The 20,820-nt window shown below is 46.0% G+C and overlaps 1 protein-coding gene across 3 annotated transcripts in view; it reads right to left on the bottom strand.

Annotated features, from left to right (window-relative positions):
- The window catches only part of CTTNBP2NL (CTTNBP2 N-terminal like), a 200,278-nt gene that overhangs the window by 18,397 nt on the left and 161,061 nt on the right, over positions 1-20,820 (bottom strand). For all 3 annotated transcript variants that reach the window (XM_063955377.1, XM_063955379.1, XM_063955378.1), the window contains one exon: positions 13,333-13,563. In XM_063955377.1, the coding sequence (XP_063811447.1) occupies positions 13,333-13,563 (231 nt within the window). The remainder of the gene's footprint in view (positions 1-13,332; positions 13,564-20,820) is intronic.

Below are 20,820 nucleotides of genomic sequence, written 5' to 3'. Positions count from 1 at the left end.
CCCGCTTTTTGGTGAGTTCTGGCAGGGGTTAAAATACATCCATATAGCCCTGGGGGTAATATGTGGTGTATTTTTGCCAGCCAAGGTGTTTACATTGCTGCTCAGGGCGCCCCCCCCTAGCGCCCTGCACCCTCAGTGACCGAAGTGTGAAGTGTGCCTGAGTAACAATGGCGCACAGCTGCAGTGCTGTGCGCTACCTTGTTGAAGACTGATGTCTTCTGCCGCCGATTTTTCCGGACCTCTTCTTGCTTCTGGCTCTGTAAGGGGGCCGGCGGCGCGGCTCTGGGACCGAGCTCCGAGGCTGGGCCTGTGTTCGGTCCCTCTGGAGCTAATGGTGTCCAGTAGCCTAAGAAGCCCAAGCTGGCTGCAAGCAGGCAGGTTCGCTTCTTCTCCCCTTAGTCCCTCGATGCAGTGAGCCTGTTGCCAGCAGGTCTCACTGAAAATAAAAAACCTAAAACTAAACTTTCACTAAGAAGCTCAGGAGAGCCCCTAGTGTGCACCCTTCTCGGCCGGGCACAAAAATCTAACTGAGGCTTGGAGGAGGGTCATAGGGGGAGGAGCCAGTGCACACCAGGTAGTCCTAAAGCTTTACTATTGTGCCCAGTCTCCTGCGGAGCCGCTATTCCCCATGGTCCTTACGGAGTTCCCAGCATCCACTAGGACGTCAGAGAAATAGGGGGTACAAGGACTGCTATGGGTGAGGGGTGATGGTGCTTGGAAAGAGGTGCAAGGTCAGAGGCAGAACCAGCGGTGGTGCTAGGGGGCACCAGCCAAAATCTTGCCTAGGGCATCATATTGGTTAGGGCCGGCTCTGTAGCCCGCAGTATGCAAATGAAGCTGAATAAGGTCCTGAGTTAAGTAGTGGAAGAGACCACTTCGCATTACTAAGACTAACAGTTTTGGTTTACCATTCTACACTGTTTTGTACATTTGTATTTTGTTCATTTATATACATTTTCAAAAGAACTGAAAACAGGTCATTCAATAGGTTCTGTTTTTTGTGTGTGTCTGGGTCGGACATGTAATTCTGTAGGCCAAATTGCGCAGTTGAAACATGCACATAATCACACCCAAATGCTCCTCTCTACTTGGCATATACAATTTTCAGTTGATACGACAGTAATTAAAAAAACATGTTAAGTTGTCTAAAAATAATAAATGCTATCAAAATAATTGGATGTGTATGTTTAGTATATATCTCAACATTCCTGTTTTTTACCTATAAAATTGCAAATGTGTGAAAACGGGATACCTGTGATAATTCTTGCCAGCAAAGCCAGTGAAAAATATAGGTGAAAATGGGGAAATCTGCCTGTACACCAAAAAATGCAAAATAATATAGAATAAGTATAGAAGTATATCAGTGGTCATAATAAAAGTATTTGGGTTACTTAAATTGTGTCAAATGGCTGTTATATATATTTTTCTAAAAAAAAGTGAGAAAATTATAAAAAAAAAGCAAGTGTTTTCTGCAAAATAAATGTTCTACTTATATTAGGGGCACATACAAATGGGTATACATATATATTTGGGTCATTTAAGCAATTTAAAAATAAAAAACTTCCAAAAGAAAAAAAATAAAAATAAAAAGATTACTCCCACCTGCAAGCCTAAACACACTTATCCCACTCATAAAGCACCCTAATATACCTGCCCCATACCTTGTACCCCATGTCCATCATTTTGCACTTTATTTGCCACCAGAATTACGTAATTATTGGGCAATTAACGATAATGAAAAACTGCTAAGTGCCTAATTAGTCATTAAGGCGGTGTCCCAGGGGTTCTTCTGAACCAAATCCCAACATTTTTTACTTTAAAATAGGGATTTCCCCAACTTTTCACCAGCTCATGAGGATGTGAAAAGAAACTTGTATTAGACCTACGGAGAATTATTGCGGGTATTTTTTTCATGGACAATTGAATAGCGGCTTTTTGCGAGTCGCAATAAAAACCCTGTTTTTAGCATGAAAACTGGTTTTGCGGAAAATTCAGTTCCTCCCACATTCTGTTTGTGCAATATTACGTTTTAGTGCTCTCTGTTTTTGGGCCTGAAGTTAAAAGTATGTGGAAAGATTTTGGGGAGCACTCATTTGTTCCTTGCCAGGTGCCAGACAATGGTTTGGGCTGATTCTGAGTTGGGAGCAAAGCAAAAAGATAAATATAATAACTGTGCACTTTGGAAAACCATGTTACACTGCAGGTGGGGCAGATGTGAGAGGGGTGTGTCCAAACAGAAATCTAAACTGCAGTGTCAAAATAAAGCTGTCCCAGCATTTGTGGGCTACATGCAAAAACAGACAGTATTTATCCTGCATGAAATATAATGCATTCGCCTCTGCTGTAGTGCAGCATAGTTTGTTCCAGGTGCAAAATTACTTGCTTTTTTTTTTTTTTGCTCTCCATTCAGAAGTGCATTAAATGCCCCATAGTGCATTAAGCACACATTCACAAATATGGCTGCATATACCTAGTAAAGTTATCAAGGCCTAGCTGCTGAGAAGTAGTTGTCACAACTGAGGGCCTGAGCTGATGGAAGGCAGCCTCAGTTGTAGGGGCTGAGACGTACCGGAACCTGGGAGGTTGTATCAGACCCCTGGACATGTAAGTAACATGAAGAGAAACCGCCCGAAGGCGTGACCACGACAACTTGAGTAAAAGTCAATGATATTTATTTATGACAAACTCCATGCATCACAGTAGCAGTAAAAAGAAACATAAAAATCAGCAGAGAAATAATAATACAGTTCCTGGGTACTACAGGGTGGCAGGGGCCACAGAGCTCTGGTGGTATGAGACAGTTCTTATTATCTGCAAGTTGGAAAGTCCTTACCAGGCTCAACTGTAGCAATGAGGAAAGCCCAGGGTCGTACCAGCTGGTGTTCCAGGGAAAGCTGGACTGCTGTAGATAAAATGCTGCTGTGGGTACTGGTTAGAACCAGACAGGTGTTGGCACGGAGTGGATACTGGCTGGAACCAGTTAAATAATAAATAAAGCTTGAGAGCGATGCAATATAGATGAAATGTAGAATTTGAGAGCGGAGAAATAATAATACCGTACCGGTGGAGAGTGGTAAACTGCAGAAAGGACACCGGACCTTTAAGAGAAGCTGTACACTGCTGGAAGCTGAGCTGGAAGCAGGTGATGTTGTAGCTGGAAACAGGTGAGTCCAGAATGGATCGGAGAGTCAGGCTACACCGCAGATGGAATGCTGGTGCGGGTCTCTATAGCAGAAGTCTGGAGACAGGAGCTGGAACCTGGAAGACAATCACAGGAGAGAGACAAACTGGAACTAGGTTTGACAACCAAAGCACTGACGCCTTCCTTGCTCAGGCACAACCTATTTATACCTGCAGCAAGGAAGGCATTGGCTAGGCAATTATGCAAATTAACAATACTGACAACGGATTGGTAGGAAAGATCAGCTGACAGAATCCAAGATGGCTGCGCCCATGCAGACACTTGGAGGGAAGTTTGGATTGTAATCCATGTGGTCTGGAAAACAGTAATGGCGGCGCCGGCCACCGGAGACAGGAGACGCCAGGCTGACATATGCACATCCGACCACGCGGACACAGCGGAGGCCGCGGCTGACGTAATCGCCACTCTGAATGCAGAAGCTCAGGGACGGCGGCGGAGGCCGCGGGAGACGTCATGCCAGATGTATAAGGCGTTACTGTGACTGCGTCCAGAGAGACAGGAGAGGATGCGGGAATGTGTACATCAGGATAACAGATGGGATCCGGTCCTGGAGCGCTGAGCCAGCCTTAGGAGGCATCTGATAGGTAAGAAATGGCGTCCAGATACCCGGATCGTGACAGCACCCCCCCCTTTAGGAGTGGCCCCAGGACACTTCTTTGGCTTTTGAGGAAACTTGGAATGGAATCTCCGGACCAAGGCAGGAGCATGGACATCAGAAGCATTGGTCCATGAACGTTCCTCAGGGCCATAACCCTTCCAGTCAATAAGATACTGAAGTTGACCGTAACGGTGACGTGAGTCCAGGATCTTGGCTACTTCATACTCAACGCCTCGTTGAGTTTGGACTTTCGGAGTTGGAGGAAGTGAGGAATGAAACCGATTCAAGATTAGCGGTTTCAACAGGGAAACATGGAATGTCCTGGGTATTTTTAAGAAGGGAGGCAACTGGAGTCTGTAAGCAACAGGATTGATGACTTGATCAATTTTAAAAGGACCGATGTAGCGAGGTGCAAACTTCATACTGGGAACTCTTAACCTCAAATTCTTCGTGGATAACCATACCCGATCACCCACCTTGAGAGCAGGAACTGCTCGACGCTTCTTATCCGCAGACTTCTTGTACCTGAACGATGCCTTGAGCAGAGCTGATCGTACGCTCTTCCAGATATTGGCAAACTGATGCAAGGTGATATCCACTGCGGGAACAGAAGTTGCTGGAAGCGGTTGGAACTCAGGGACTTTAGGGTGGAATCCAAAGTTGGTGAAGAATGGTGTTGAAGAAGATGAAGAATGATACTGGTTGTTATGACAGAACTCGGCCCAGGGAAGTAATTGAACCCAGTCATCTTGAGAGGAGGACACATAGATGCGGAGGAAGGACTCCAAGTCTTGATTCACCCTCTCAGTTTGACCATTGGTCTGAGGATGGTAAGCCGTGGAAAACTTTAGCTTGACTTGGAGGACTTGACATAAACTTTGCCAGAATTTGGCTGTGAATTGAACTCCTCGATCTGAGATAATTTCTTCTGGAAGACCGTGGAGTCGAAAGATCTCTTGTATGAATACTTGAGCCAACTTGGAAGCTGACGGAAGACCGGTAAGAGGAATGAAGTGTGCCATCTTGGTGAACCGGTCAACTACCACCCAGATGGTATTAAACTTGTTGCACATGGGCAAATCTGTAATAAAATCCATCGACAAATGGGTCCATGGTCGACGGGGAACAGATAGTGGAACCAGTTGCCCCGCAGGCGACTGGCGGGATACTTTATGTTGAGCACACTTTGGGCAAGATGCAATAAACTCCAAAACGTCCTTTTTCAGAGTTGGCCACCAATAGGACCTAGAGATAAACTCCAGGGTTTTTTGGATACCTGTATGTCCGGCAAAGCGGGAAGCATGGGCCCAATGCATGAGCTTCTTCCTTAGTGTCGGCTTCACAAAACTTTTCCCTGATGGGGGCGTAGAGTCCATCCCTACCGTGGAGAATGCCAACGGATTTATAATAGGATGCTTGTCTGAAGACTCTGACTCATTTTCTTGCTCCCATGAGCGGGAAAGGGCATCGGCCTTGCGATTCTGAGAGCCCGGACAGAACTGGAGTTTAAAGTCGAACCTGGAAAAGAAAAGTGCCCATCTGGCCTGACGAGGGTTGAGACATTGTGCGCCTTTCAGATATAGAAGGTTCTTGTGGTCTGTAAGGATGGTGATTGAATGAGAAGCTCCCTCCAACAGATATCTCCACTCCTCTAGAGCGAGCTTGATGGCTAGCAACTCCTGGTCGCCAATGGCATAGTTGCGCTCCGCTGGGGAGAACTTCCGTGAGAAGAAACTGCAAGGATGTAAATGGCCATCTTTAGCCCTCTGAGATAACACCGCTCCTACTCCAACGGAGGAGGCATCCACCTCTAAGATGAAAGGAGAGTCGATGTCAGGCTGTTTCAGGACAGGCGCAGAGATGAACCTCTGTTTTAAAAGATGAAAAGCTTGCATGGCTTCTTCAGACCACTTGGACGGGTTAGCACCCTTCTTGGTGAAAGCAGTAATAGGCGCCACAATGGTGGAAAAGTCTCGTATAAACTTTCGGTAATAATTGGCGAACCCTAAGAACCTCTGGACCCCTTTGAGGGTTAAGGGTACCGGCCAATTCTGGATTGCTTGTAGTTTCTCAGGATCCATCTCTAGTCCGGAACCGGACACAATGTACCCTAGAAACGGAATGGACTTGACTTCAAAGACGCATTTCTCTAATTTGCAATAGAGATGATTGACACGGAGACGGGACAGAACCTCCTTTACCCAAAAACGATGTTCCTCTAAATTGTTGGCAAAAATGAGGATATCATCTAGATAGACCACGACATGACGGTATAGAATGTCTCTGAAAATCTCATTGACGAAATGCTGGAAGACAGCTGGAGCATTGCTCAATCCGAAGGGCATGACGAGGTACTCATAATGTCCGTCACGGGTGTTAAATGCGGTCTTCCACTCGTCACCCTCACGGATCCGGATGAGATTGTATGCACCTCTCAAGTCCAGCTTTGTAAAGATGGTAGCTCCGCTAACTCTGTCAAAGAGCTCAGTAATCAGGGGCAAAGGATAACCAAACCTCTGTAGTCGATGCACGGCCGCAGACCACCATCTTTCTTTTTTACAAAAAAGAAGCCTGCGCCGGCTGGAGAAGAAGAAGGTCGAATGAACCCCTTTGCTAGGTTCTCTTTAATGTATTCCTCCATAGAATGCGTCTCAGGCAGAGACAACGGATAAGTTCGGCCTCGAGGTGGAACCTTCCCTGGAACGAGATCAATCGGGCAGTCCCATTCTCTATGAGGAGGAAGGATATCAGCAGAAGCTTTACTGAACACATCCGTGAAATCTTGATATGGAGGAGGTGGAACATCAGACGACCTGGGGGAGGAAGAACAGACAGGCAACACTTTAAACAAACATGTCTCAGCACAGGAGGGACCCCATGCCAGAATTTGCGTAGTCGTCCAATCAATTGTAGGATTGTGAAGACGGAGCCATGGAAGGCCCAGGACCACAGGATGTGTGGCTCTTGGAATCACTAAAAGTGAAATAAGTTCGGAATGAAGAACTCCCACTCTCAGACGAACTGGTAGAGTCCTTAGAGCAATAACTGTATCAAAAATTTTACTGCCATCCACGGCAGTTAAGGAAAAGGAGGAAGGAAGTCTCTCGGTGGGTAGGGACAACCGTTTAACATAGGCTTCGGTAATAAAGTTCCCAGCTGCTCCGGAATCCAGGAGGGCAATGACGTTCTGATAACGTTGAGCAACTTGAAGCGAGACTGGGAGATTACAATCTTGAGGAGATGGAGAGGAGATCATTACTCCTAGCCGGCCCTCTCCTTGGCGAGCTAGGATTTGGAGTTTCACGGACGTTTGGGACAGGCATTAATAGTGTGAGACGGAGCTGCACAATACAGACAGAGAGACTCAGAGAGACGTCTTCGGCGCTCAGCAGGAGTTAAACGGGAACGGCCAATTTGCATGGGTTCATCTTTAGTTGGTGACAGTTGGCGAGGAGGAGGAGCAGAAGATTTTGGAGCAGATGATCTTCCACGCTCAGTTGCTCTCTCTCTGAAACGTAAGTCAACTTTCGTACAAAGTGAGATTAGCTCATCTAACTTGGAGGGTAAGTCTCTGGTAGCTAACTCATCTTTAATACGCTCGGATAAACCATGCCAGAATGCAGCATACAGGGCCTCGTCGTTTCATGCCAGTTCAGATGCCAGAATCTGGAACTGTATAAGATATTGTCCTACAGTACGTGATCCCTGGCGTAAACGGAGAATCTCAGACGAAGCTGAAGTTACCCGGCCTGGCTCGTCGAAGATGCGCCTGAATGTTGACACGAATGCAGTGTAAGAAGATAGCAGGGTGTCGGACCTCTCCCATAACGGTGATGCCCAGTCGAGGGCTGAGCCACTGAGAAGAGAGATGATGTAGGCAATTTTTGTACGGTCACTGGGAAAATTGCCAGGTTGTAGCTCAAACTGAATCTCACACTGGTTGAGAAATCCCCTGCAGAATCTTGGAGATCCGTCAAATTTTGCTGGCGTTGGAAGATGAAGACGTGGAGCAGAAACGGGTAAGGTGGGTGGGGTTATAGTTGGAGTCACTGTGGTTGACGCCCCAGATGCGCCTGATCCACGGAGAGTTGTCTGAATCCCATCCAGCCGAGTAGAGAGATCCTGGAGACAGCGGATGATGTGGCCCTGTGCAGCCTCCTGATGTTCAAGTCGGGCTGCCAGTTCTTGCATCGGCCTGGCCGCTTGATCCTGGTCTCCGGCTGGATTCATTTGGTCAGTGCTTACTGTCACAACTGAGGGCCTGAGCTGACGGAAGGCAGCCTCAGTTGTAGGGGCTGAGACGTACCGGAACCTGGGAGGTTGTATCAGACCCCTGGACATGTAAGTAACATGAAGAGAAACCGCCCGAAGGCGTGACCACGACAACTTGAGTAAAAGTCAATGATATTTATTTATGACAAACTCCATGCATCACAGTAGCAGTAAAAAGAAACATAAAAATCAGCAGAGAAATAATAATACAGTTCCTGGGTACTACAGGGTGGCAGGGGCCACAGAGCTCTGGTGGTATGAGACAGTTCTTATTATCTGCAAGTTGGAAAGTCCTTACCAGGCTCAACTGTAGCAATGAGGAAAGCCCAGGGTCGTACCAGCTGGTGTTCCAGGGAAAGCTGGACTGCTGTAGATAAAATGCTGCTGTGGGTACTGGTTAGAACCAGACAGGTGTTGGCACGGAGTGGATACTGGCTGGAACCAGTTAAATAATAAATAAAGCTTGAGAGCGATGCAATATAGATGAAATGTAGAATTTGAGAGCGGAGAAATAATAATACCGGTGGAGAGTGGTAAACTGCAGAAAGGACACCGGACCTTTAAGAGAAGCTGTACACTGCTGGAAGCTGAGCTGGAAGCAGGTGATGTTGTAGCTGGAAACAGGTGAGTCCAGAATGGATCGGAGAGTCAGGCTACACCGCAGATGGAGTGCTGGTGCGGGTCTCTATAGCAGAAGTCTGGAGACAGGAGCTGGAACCTGGAAGACAATCACAGGAGAGAGACAAACTGGAACTAGGTTTGACAACCAAAGCACTGACGCCTTCCTTGCTCAGGCACAACCTATTTATACCTGCAGCAAGGAAGGCATTGGCTAGGCAATTATGCAAATTAATAATACTGACAACGGATTGGTAGGAAAGATCAGCTGACAGAATCCAAGATGGCTGCGCCCATGCAGACACTTGGAGGGAAGTTTGGATTGTAATCCATGTGGTCTGGAAAACAGTAATGGCGGCGCCGGCCACCGGAGACAGGAGACGACAGGCTGACAGATGCACATCCGACCACGCGGACACAGCGGAGGCCGCGGCTGACGTAATCGCCACTCTGAATGCAGAAGCTCAGGGACGCGCGCGGAGGCCGCGGGAGACGTCATGCCAGATGTATAAGGCGTTACTGTGACTGCGTCCAGAGAGACAGGAGAGGATGCGGGAATGTGTACATCAGGATAACAGATGGGATCCGGTCCTGGAGCGCTGAGCCAGCCTTAGGAGGCATCTGATAGGTAAGAAATGGCGTCCAGATACCCGGATCGTGACAGTAGTGATATGTAAATTCCTCATCTGAGTTGATATACAGTGACTATTTGCATACAGTGTTCTACAAATTCCTTTGCTAACCTTCAAAAACAACACCTCCCTCCCCACACCGCAAACAAAACAATAATACGGACATTTACTTGTTGGGGAGAAAAAATAACTATAATTAGCTTTACCTTAGACTTTTCTTTTTTTTAAAGACTTTCAATGCACACAGTTGTTTAAAAACAAGGTACAAAGAGGCAAATCAGCAGTAAAACCATAGAACAGACACGTTTTCATAGGTATCCGGACTATGGGGTATATTCAATTGAAGTCGAAAACTGCCGTTTGTCGAAAAGACGGCAGTTTTTGACTTTTTTTTAGGTCGGAAGGGGTTCCAACCTATTCAATATTTTCAACAAGTTGAAAAATTCTACTTGTCGAAAAGCACGTGGATCGGCTGAATAGCTGCCGATCCACGTGCTTGTGTCGAAAACAGTTTTGGCCCCCTTTTCAACCATCTCAGTCCGACATCAAAAGATGTCGGACTGAGATGCGGACCCAGAGGAGGAGAGGGGGAGAGCTGCAGGGAGACGGGGGACTGCCGCGGGCAGCCAGAGGAGATTAGCGCTACAGCACAGAACTGCAGCAGGATGACACACACCCGCGCCGCTCACGGCAGCGTCCACCTGGCTACAGCAAGCTTGCTGGAGCCGGGTGGACACTGCCGTAAGGTCGGGCAGCTGTGTGACATCCATCTGTAGCACTACTGTAGCGCTGATCTCCTCTGGCTGCCGGCGAATGTCCCCTGCTGGTCACCCCGCGGCTCGCTTCCCCCTCTCCTCCTCTGCGTCCCTCATCTTAATTCGACTTGAAAAAGTTGAATTAAGATGAGATTTGAATAGGGGTTGTCGGATCCATTCCGACAAATACATGTCGGAATGGATCTGACTTTAATTGAATATACCCCTATAGGTCTACACTAAAAAGGTCTATGGTCAAAAGATCGACCACTAATGGTAGACATGCATTCGGTAGACAGGGTCAAAAGGTTGACATGACAATGGTCGACAAGGTTTTTTTTTCCAAGTTTTCCATACTTTACCATCCGCATGGACTACGATTGGGAATAGTAACCTGTGTTGAGCGCAGCGAGGCACCTTGCCCAAAGCATGGCGAGTAAAGAGAGCCATGCAAGGGGACGTGGTACACTAATGAGGCTTGTCTGTGATAGAAAGTGACAAAACACCCACTTATTTGTGTCAACCATTTCCATGTCAACCTTTTGACCGTTGACCTTTCATACTGTACCTATTCTATGTCGGCCTTTTGACATTGTCGACCTGTCTATCACTAGTGGTAGACCTACTGAGTGTAGACCTTTTTAGTGTAGATCTAATAATCCCCACCTGTTTTCATAACCTTACTTGCACCTGACAAAACCTAATTACTTATTAGTTGCTATGGCTTTATTGTAGCTTTGCACTTCAGAGTAACTTTATTAAGTAGCCCACCAGGTATTTTAATTCTTAAATAAAGTAATCCCTAACTGATAATAAAATCATAAATTAAATTTACACATTACTGCTATATTTGCAATATATTAAAAAGCCACAAGAGGGACCTCTAGTAAAAATTTTTTTACAATACTAAGAAATGAGGGGGGAAAAAGAGGAATGTGGGCATTATTAAATGGAGAAACTAGAAGTTCATTCTGTTTTAATTTTCATTCAGATGGCATGCTTTCAATTTCAAATCTTACTTGCAATTACAGATGTGCGGGTTTGGATTTATCCGGATTTACTTGGATCTCAAAACTGCATCTTATTGACCATTACGTGTCTTGGATAGCCAATAAGAAAAAAACCTGCATAAATCTAAACTAGCACTAATTTGTAAATCCAAACCTGCAGATATCTACTTGTAATGCATTAAAAATATTGCTGTTTGTTTTTAAAGGGGGACACATGGTTGCCATAAGGGCCTATGTACTAAGCCTTGGTGAGAGATAAAGCACCAGCCAATAAGCTCCTAACTGCCACGTTACAGGTTGTTTTTGAAACATTACAAAAGTTGGTTGGTTGGTAGTTTGGAGCCCATGTACTAAGCCTTGGAGAGAGAGATATAATGGACGCAGATAACGTACCAACCCACCTGCTCCTGTCATGTTACAGTGTTTGAAAAATGACAGGAGCTGATTGGTTGGTACTTTGGGGGATATTTATTAAATATAATCATATCATAAAAGCTGAAAAATGTGATATTTATGTTTTCTGGAGATGGAGATTTGTTTGTTGCCAAACATCACTGTCCGGGACTCACTGGCAGTTGTTGTGGCTCCCCTATTTGATTCTGGACTGCGCTGCAACCGCCACTGTAGAAGAGATATTTATTGCTCTTTATTAAAAACATATCTCCATCTCCAGGAAACATAAATATCATATTTTTCAGCTTGTATGAGATAATTAAGTTTATTAAATATTCCCCATAATCTCTATCCACTTTATCTCTCTCCACGGCTTACTAAAAAAAAAAGTATTATAAAAAAGGATGGACTTCCCACTAAACATCTCCAGCTAATGAATATGTAACACAAGAAACTATAGTCATGAGATCACAGCAGCTCTTTAAAACTTAGGACACACTTGGCTACTTAACTTTTTTCCTTTCCGAGAGAAGCAAGTAAGTGGTGACAGGGGTAGGGCCAGGCTAGTGGAGTCATATAGTCTCTGCCCCACTAATGAAAAAATTGCCGTGATTGGAGCATATTTGCAAAGGGCGGTGCCAAAATGACAGATTGTCATATGAACGTGTCACTAGGCCCTGCCCCCTCCTCAGTGACCCCGGGAACCCGTATATTAATCTCCCCATTCTGCCCACTTCGCTAGGAAGTGGGCGTGATTGCGGAAGTGGTGCCCACTCTATCAGGGGCTGATGGGGACTACCCGAAAAATTGTGTGTCTTCCGCAGGTTCCGGGAGAACAGGCAAGTATAACTTATGGGGAAATTTATCAAAGCTTGGAGAGATAAAGTACCAATCAGATCTTGTCATTTTTCAATCACATTCTGTAACATGGCACTTAGGATATTTCTCTCCGAGACTTAATAAACCAACCCCTGTGTTTGAAAAATTAAGGTAGGAGCTGATTGGCTGGTGCTTTATCTCACTCCAAGGTTTGAGTCAAAAGAGACCACTTCCCATCCCCTCACCCATAAGCAAAAAAATTATAATTTGTACAGCATTTATATTATCACATGACAAACTTATGACCGTTTTAGAAAGGGTAAAAGAAAGAAAAGTTGATATTCATGGATTCCCATTTAGCTAAACCTACTACTGTGCAAAAGTCATCTGAACCGCACGCCTATTGAATAAACAATGCTGGTTATGTGACATCATGCAATCGTTAACATTCCTTCTGACTGACAGACAATAGACTGGGACTTTGACGCATCAGTGACTACTTTCTTTTTCCTCACAGCAAATAATACACTATGATTGTGTACATTTTCACTCTCAGACAGAGGGTTGGACTGGCCCACAGGGGTAAAGGGGAAACCCCCGGTGGGCCCCACTGCCAGGGGGCCCATCTCCTCCTCTAGGGATCAGGTTCCAGACTGTGCACTTGAATTGTACATATTATCTACAGTGCATTGCAGTTATTAATCTGGTACATTATCATGCATGCACTAGCAGTATTTACTATATATATTTATCATGGGGCCCATACCATGGTTAGCCAAGGCTCTGTGGCAGCTGGCCGCACCCCTAAGCACGGGCCTCTACCACTGCATTCCCCCGGTTGGCCCTCCATGCCCCAGTCCGACACTGCTTAGACATACAGTATCTACATTCTTATTTATTAGACACGACGCAAGCAGAGACATTTCTCAGATGACCAAGTAAGGTGTGTATATCTTTTGCTCTTAAGATGCTGAGGGACTTCCAGTATATCTAGGAGGAAAGCAGATCAAACAATCACAAATCAAACCTTCACCTTTCTGTGCCTGCTTTCAGCAGCTGCCAGCTGGGCCAGCATTCTCTCCTGCATGATCTTGCATTGCTTCATCACCTCTTTCAAGATGTACAGAGGATTAGAACACACAGGGGGCCGCTGCCCATGATTGTCTTCTTTGAGGGTCTCATAATCCCTCTGCAGGGCAAGTAAGGGGTCGCTGATATCGAATTTGCCATAGCGTTCCTCAATGAATCTATCTTTATGCTTTGCCTGGGAAAACAATATAAAGATATAGAAATAAGCAAATGGAAAAAAGAACAAAGACAAACCTTGCACCTGTTGGCACAGCATTTTCTATAGCATGAGCTTCTTCCAAGGTTATATAATAGCAGCTGGTGCTGTGCTTGGTGAATCACTGCATGAATGTACTGTATGCTTACATTACATAAGCGACACATTTCACTTATAATAAATGGTGTAGGTTAGTGGTTCTCAAACTTTTTTTCACGGCACCCTTTGGACAAAAGTTTCTTATTGAGAGATTTAGAAAGAAATATTAAATTATATAAACTGTATTTATATTTCATCCTTAGGATCAATTGTATGGTAAGAGGTTTGGCCACATATTTTATGATTGGCAGCCACCAGCACTGGATTTGCCTATTATGTTGATCATAAATAATTTGAATTGGTCCTGGACCACCAATCCGAGGCACCCCTGCAAGTGTCCCGAGGCAGGTACACAGCTTGAGAACCACTGGTGTAGGTAATAGCTACACAACAGGAGATTGAAACTACATTTTTATGTTATTTGGAATCAGACACAGAGGCTGTACAGTAGTCTGAGAAAGAAAACAAAAGTCCAGACTGGGTGGAACTGTAGTTCTGCCATTAATGTATCATTTTTCCATAAACTCAAGTTACCAGACTGCCATTTAATAGACACATAAAACTTGCTGTCACAACTGCTTGATGAAGCTTTATGGTACAATATTAAGCATTTAATTTGTGCAAGATTATTAACTTTACATAGGAAATTCATGAGTGTTGTGTGGCCGACTAACTACAATGAACGTCCGTCACTTGGCAAGTCAGTGAGTTCTCATTTGCAGATGTCCAGTAAAAGGCAATGAGCACATTTCCCAGAGTGCATAGCACCACAGTGAGACTCATTTATCTGCTCTGCACGCAATGTGTGCAGTTCCAATACTATGGCACAAAGATCATTTTCTGTTCAGATTGGCTTTCAGGATTAAAAAAAACAAAACAAGGATATTATCATTTATATTACTCTATTTTACTGAACGCTTCCTGCCCAGATTGTTTGTGTGTATCTATATTATATACCCAGAGCCAGTTTATGTGTGTTTCTCATGGATATGAAACATATCTACTTTCTCACACACACAGATGGTAGTTATGCAGTAAACATAAGGTATTTATTATACGTTGCAGAAGCTCATGTACAAATCAGCAAATAAAGTTCATCGGAACTTTACAATTAACAGTGGTAACAAGTTCCTGAAACACTGGAGATATGCTGTGTATTTGAAAAAGACATTTCATGCAAACTGATTTATATTTCGGGTTTAGTGTTTCAATCATTATTAAAAGAACAAGAACAGCTGTGTGTCGCTGAGCTTAACTATATACATTACATATTTGGAGATTTTATGCTGCACTAAATGTTCTTTCACCTTCCTTTTTTTTTTCTTTATGCAATCTGTATTTATTGAAGAATAAACGACAGCAGCAGCAAATATAACAAAAATAAATTTTCAGGTCATAGAAGTAGGCAACAAGAACATCAAGACATAAGTGATTCAAATAATTCCGACTAATGACTTATAATAACAGCTGCTTAGCCTAGAATAATATTAAAGTGGATAAAAAAGTGTATGAATGACCTGGACAAAAAGAAAAAGAAGAAAACAGAGATAGAGTAGAAAGAAAGTCAAGAAAGGAAGGAGGAGTGGAAAGAGGTAAAATTGCCACGTTTACTGAGGTAAAGTAGAGAAAGGTGATGCAAAGTGAGTAGCATAATCTGGCGATTCCTTGAATTCCAGCAAATCAAACCAAGTGGCAGTAAAGGTGGTCACTTTCCTTCTTTTACTTGCAATGGCAGAATTTCAGAGCTTCCGTGCCATGCTAGGACGGCAGAGCTTCTTTACCCAAGTAGGCGAAAGACAGTAAAGTGTGGACTAGCCGAGTCATACGCAGAGGTAGTGAAAGGGGTGTCACATGTATTGTACCTCCATGGTTCATATCTGAAAATGGCTCAGTTGTCCATTAATCTGTATGTTCCACAACTTTTAGCCTGGGGGGCAAGTCCAGAGCACTGGCCCATAAGTAATGGCACCATCGTAAATGGAGTTTTTTTTGTTTAAAAAATATTTATTAATAAAAAAAATATTAAGCCTGGTGTAAATTATCCCAAAGATACTTTATTAGAAAATTTGTCAGTGCGGCCGCAGCTTCAGCAGAGCTGTGTAGTGCAGGCGTGGCCAACCAGTCAGTATCAAAGAAGCCAGAAAAGATCTGTAGTCAAGGGTAAGAGCCATATCATGCGTGCGCCGAAGGCGCACAATCAAAAATGGGGGCGTGGCATAGTTGTCGCAAAGCCACATCCCATTTTTATGCGCACCCCTTTCGGTTTGACGTTTGTAGGAGTATGACCTTGTGCAGAGCCGGCCCTAACCAATATGATGCCCTAGGCAAGATTTTGGCTGGTGTTCCCTAGCACCGCCGCTAGTTCTGCAGGAAATGCTTGGCATGAGTCAGCTGGCAGCTCTGCTATCGTCGGGCGCCTTTTGTTTATGAAAATGCATCTTATTTGCATCACTATGTGGCTAGGACGCACAAGCAGCTTCTGCTGATTAAAATTTTATGCAGCATGCCTATATTCTGTGTGCGACTGCGGCTGTATCTGCATATGAAATGCTACATTACAGTGATTTCCAGGAATACACTGACACGTAGCATTTCACATGCAGATACAAAAGCAGTCACACTCAGAATATAGGCATGCCGCATATCATTTTAATCAGCAAAAGCTGCTGGTGCCCCTAAGCATACCAAATGCCCTAGGCATTTGCCTAGTTTGCCTATGCCTAAGGCCGGCTCTGACCTTGTGTCATAACCCCATTTTCTCTGACGTCCTAAGTGGATGCTGGGACTCCGTAAGGACCATGGGGAATAGCGGCTCCGCAGGAGACTGGGCACAACTAAAGAAAGCTTTAGGACTACCTGGTGTGCACTGGCTCCTCCCACTATGACCCTCCTCCAGACCTCAGTTAGAATCTTGTGCCCGGCTGAGCTGGATGCACACTAGGGGCTCTCCTGAGCTCCTAGAAAGAAAGTATAATTTTAGGTTTTTTATTTTACAGTGAGATCTGCTGGCAACAGACTCACTGCTACGAGGGACTAAGGGGAGAAGAAGCGAACCTACCTGCTTGCAGCTAGCTTGGGCTTCTTAGGCTACTGGACACCATTAGCTCCAGAGGGATCGAACACAGGACCCGACCTCGATCGTTCGGTCCCGGAGCCGCGCCGCCGTCCCCCTTACAGAGCCAGAAGCAAGAAGTGGTCCGGAAAATCGGCGGCAGAAGACTTCGGTCTTCAACAAGGTAGCGCACAGCACTGCAACTGTGCGCCATTGCTCCTCATGCACACCTCACACTCCGGTCACTGATGGGTGCAGGGCGCTGGGGGGGCGCCCTGGGCAGCAATATTAACACCTTGGCTGGCTAAATATCACAATATATAGTCCCAGAGGCTATATATGTGAAAAATACCCCTGCCAGAATTCCTCAAAAAAGCGGGAGAAGTCAGCCGAAAAAGGGGCGGGGCTATCTCCCTCAGCACACTGGCGCCATTTTCTCTTCACAGTGCAGCTGGAAGACAGCTCCCCAGGCTCTCCCCTGTAGTTTTCAGGCTCAAAGGGTTAAAAAGAGAGGGGGGGCACTAAATTTAGGCGCAATATTGTGTATACAAGTAGCTATTGGGAAAAATCACTCAGTTATAGTGTTAATCCCTGCATTATATAGCGCTCTGGTGTGTGCTGGCATACTCTCTCTCTGTCTCCCCAAAGGACTTTGTGGGGTCCTGTCCTCAGTCAGAGCATTCCCTGTGTGTGTGCGGTGTGTCGTTACGGCTGTGTCGACATGTTTGATGAGGAAGGTTACGTGGAGGCGGAGCAGATGCCGATAAATGTGATGTCGCCCCCTGTGGGGCCGACACCAGAGTGGATGGATAGGTGGAAGGTATTAACCGACAGTGTCAACTCCTTACATAAAAGGCTGGATGACGTAATAGCTGTGGGACAGCCGGCTTCTCAGCCCGCGCCTGCCCAGGCGTCTCAAAGGCCATCAGGGGCTCAAAAACGCCCGCTACCTCAGATGGCAGACACAGATGTCGACACGGAGTCTGACTCCAGTGTCGACGAGGTTGAGACATATACACAATCCACTAGGAACATCCGTTGCATGATCTCGGCAAAGAAAAATGTGTTACACATTTCTGACATTAACCCAAGTACCACAAAAAAGGGGTTTTATGTTTGGGGAGAAAAAGCAGCCAGTGTTTTGTTCCCCCATCAGATGAGTGAATGAAGTGTGTGAAGAAGCGTGGGTTCCCCCGATAAGAAACTGGTAATTTCTAAAAAAGTTACCGATGGCGTACCCTTTCCCGCCAGAGGATAGGTCACGTTGGGAGATATCCCCTAGGGTGGATAAGGCGCTCACACGTTTGTCAAAAAAGGTGGCACTGCCGTCTTAGGATACGGCCACTTTGAAGGAGCCTGCTGATAAAAAAGCAGGAGGCTATCCTGAAGTCTGTATATACACACTCAGGTACTATACTGAGACCTGCAATTGCCTCAGCATGGATAGTGCTGCTGCGGCGTGGTCTGTTACCCTGTCAGGACAGGGATACTATTTGGCTAACCATAGAGCATATTAAAGACGTCGTCTTATATATGAGGGATGCACAGAGGGATATTTGCCAGCTGGCATCCAGAATAAATGCAATGTCCATTCTGCCAGGAGGGTATTAGGGACCCGGCAGTGGACAGGTGATGCTGACTTTAAAAGGCAGGTTCTGCCTTATAAGGGTAAGGAATTGTTGGGGATGGTCTCTGGGACCTCGTATACACAGCAACAGCTGGGAAGAAAAATTTTTACCTCAGGTTTCCTCACAGCCTAAGAAAGCACCGTATTATCAGGCACAGTCCTTTCGGCTCCAGAAAAGCAAGCGGGTCAAAGGCACTTCCTTTCTGCACAGATACAAGGGAAGAGGGAAAAAGCTGCACTAGACAGCCAGTTCCCAGGATCAAAAATCTTCCCCCGCTTCCTCTGAGTCCACCGCATGACGCTGGGGCTCAACAGGTGGAGCCAGGTGCGGTGGGGGCGCGTCTCGGGAACTTCAGCGACCAGTGGGCTCGCTCACAGGTGGATCCCTGGGTTCTGCAAGTAGTATCACAGGGATACAAGCTGGAGTTCGAGGCGACTCCCCCTCGCCGTTACCTCAAATCAGCCTTGCCTGCTGCCCTCGGAGAAAGGGGAGGTAGTACTGGCGGCAATTCACAAGCTGTACTTCCAGCAGGTGATAATCAAGGTACCCCTCCTTCAACAAGGCCGGGGTTACTATTCCACAATGTTTGTGGTACCAAAACCAGACGGTTCGGTGTGACCCATTCTAAAATTAAAATACTTGAACACTTATATACGAAGGTTCACGTTCAAAATGGAATCGCTCAGGGCGGTTATTGCAAGCCTGGACGAAGGGGATTACATGGTATCACTGGACATCAAGGATGCTTACCTGCATGTCCCCATTTACCCTTCTCACCAGGAGTACCTCAAAATTGTGGTACAGGACTGTCATTACCAATTCCAGACGTTGCCGTTGGTCTGTCCCCGGCACCGAGGGTTTTTACCAAGGTAATGGCCGAAAGATACTCCTTCGGAAAAAGGGAGTTATAATTATCCCGTACTTGGACGATCTCCTTATAAAGGCGAGGTCCAGGTAGCAGTTGTTGGTCAGAGTAGCACTATCTCGGGAAGTGCTACAACAGCACGGCTGGATTCTGAATATTCCAAAGTCGCAGCTGGTTCCTACGACGCGTCTACTGCTCCTGGATATGGTTCTGGACACAGAACAGAAAAAAGTGTTTCTCCCGGAGGAGAAGGCCAAGGAGTTGTCATCTCTAGTCAGAGACCTCCTAAAACAAATACAGGTGTCGGTGCATCAATGCACGCGAGTCCTGGGAAAGATGGTAGCTTCTTACGAAGAAATTCCATTCGGCAGGTTCCATGCGAGGATCTTCCAGTGGGATCTGTTGGACAAGTGGTCTGGGTCGCATCTTCAGATGCATCGGCTGATAACCCTGTCTCCAAGGGCCAGGGTGTCGCTGTTGTGGTGGCTGCAGAGTGCTCATCTTCTAGAGGGCCGCAGATTCGGCATACAGGACTGGGTCCTGGTGACCACGGATGCCAGCCTTCAAGGCTGGGGGGCAGTCACACAGGGAAGAAACTTCCAAGGACTATGGTCGAGTCAGGAGACTTCCCTACACATAAATATTCTGGAACTAAGGGCCATTTACAATGCCCTAAGCCAAGGCTAGACCCTGCTTCAACACCAGCCGGTGCTGATCCAGTCAGACAACATCACGGCGGTCGCCCATGTAAACCAACAGGGCGGCACAAGAAGCAGGATGGCGATGGCAGAAGCCACAAGGATTTTCCGATGGGCGGAAAATCATGTGTTAGCACTGTCAGCAGTGTTCATTCCCGGAGTGGACAACTGGGAAGCAGACTTTCTCAGCAGGCATGACCTCCACCCGGGAGAGTGGGGACTTCATCCAGAAGTCTTCCAAATGATTGTACACCATTGGAAAAGGCCACAGGTGGACATGATGGCGTCCCGCCTCAACAAAAAGCTAAAAAGATATTGCGCCAGGTCAAGGGACCCTCAGGCGATAGCTGTGGACGCTCTGGTAACACCGTGGGTGTACCAGTCGGTGTATGTGTTCCCTCCTCTGCCTCTCATACCCAAGGTACTGAGAATAATAAGAAGGAGAGGAGTAAGAACTATACTCGTGGTTTCGGATTGGCCAAGAAGAGCTTGGTACCCAGAACTTCAAGAAATGATCTCAGAGGACCCATGGCCTCTGCCGCTCAGACAGGACCTGCTGCAGCAGGGGCCCTGTCTGTTCCAAGACTTACCGCGGCTGCGTTTGACGGCATGGCGGTTGAACACCGGATCCTAAAGGAAAAAGGCATTCCGGAGGAAGTCATTCCTACGCTGATTAAGGCTAGGAAAGATGTGATCGCAAAACATTATCACCGCATATGGCAAAAATATGTTGCTTGGTGTGAGGCCAGGAAAGCCCCAACGGCGGAATTTCAACTGGGTCGATTTCTGCACTTCCTACAGTCAGGAGTGACTATGGGCCTAAAATTGGGTTCCATTAAGGTCCAGATTTCGGCTCTGTACATTTTCTTCCGAAAAGTACTGGCTTCACTGCCT

Source organism: Pseudophryne corroboree, chromosome 2, assembly GCF_028390025.1.
Source record: "Pseudophryne corroboree isolate aPseCor3 chromosome 2, aPseCor3.hap2, whole genome shotgun sequence".
Taxonomy (NCBI): domain Eukaryota; kingdom Metazoa; phylum Chordata; class Amphibia; order Anura; family Myobatrachidae; genus Pseudophryne; species Pseudophryne corroboree.
This window is presented reverse-complemented; position numbering and strand designations above follow the sequence as displayed.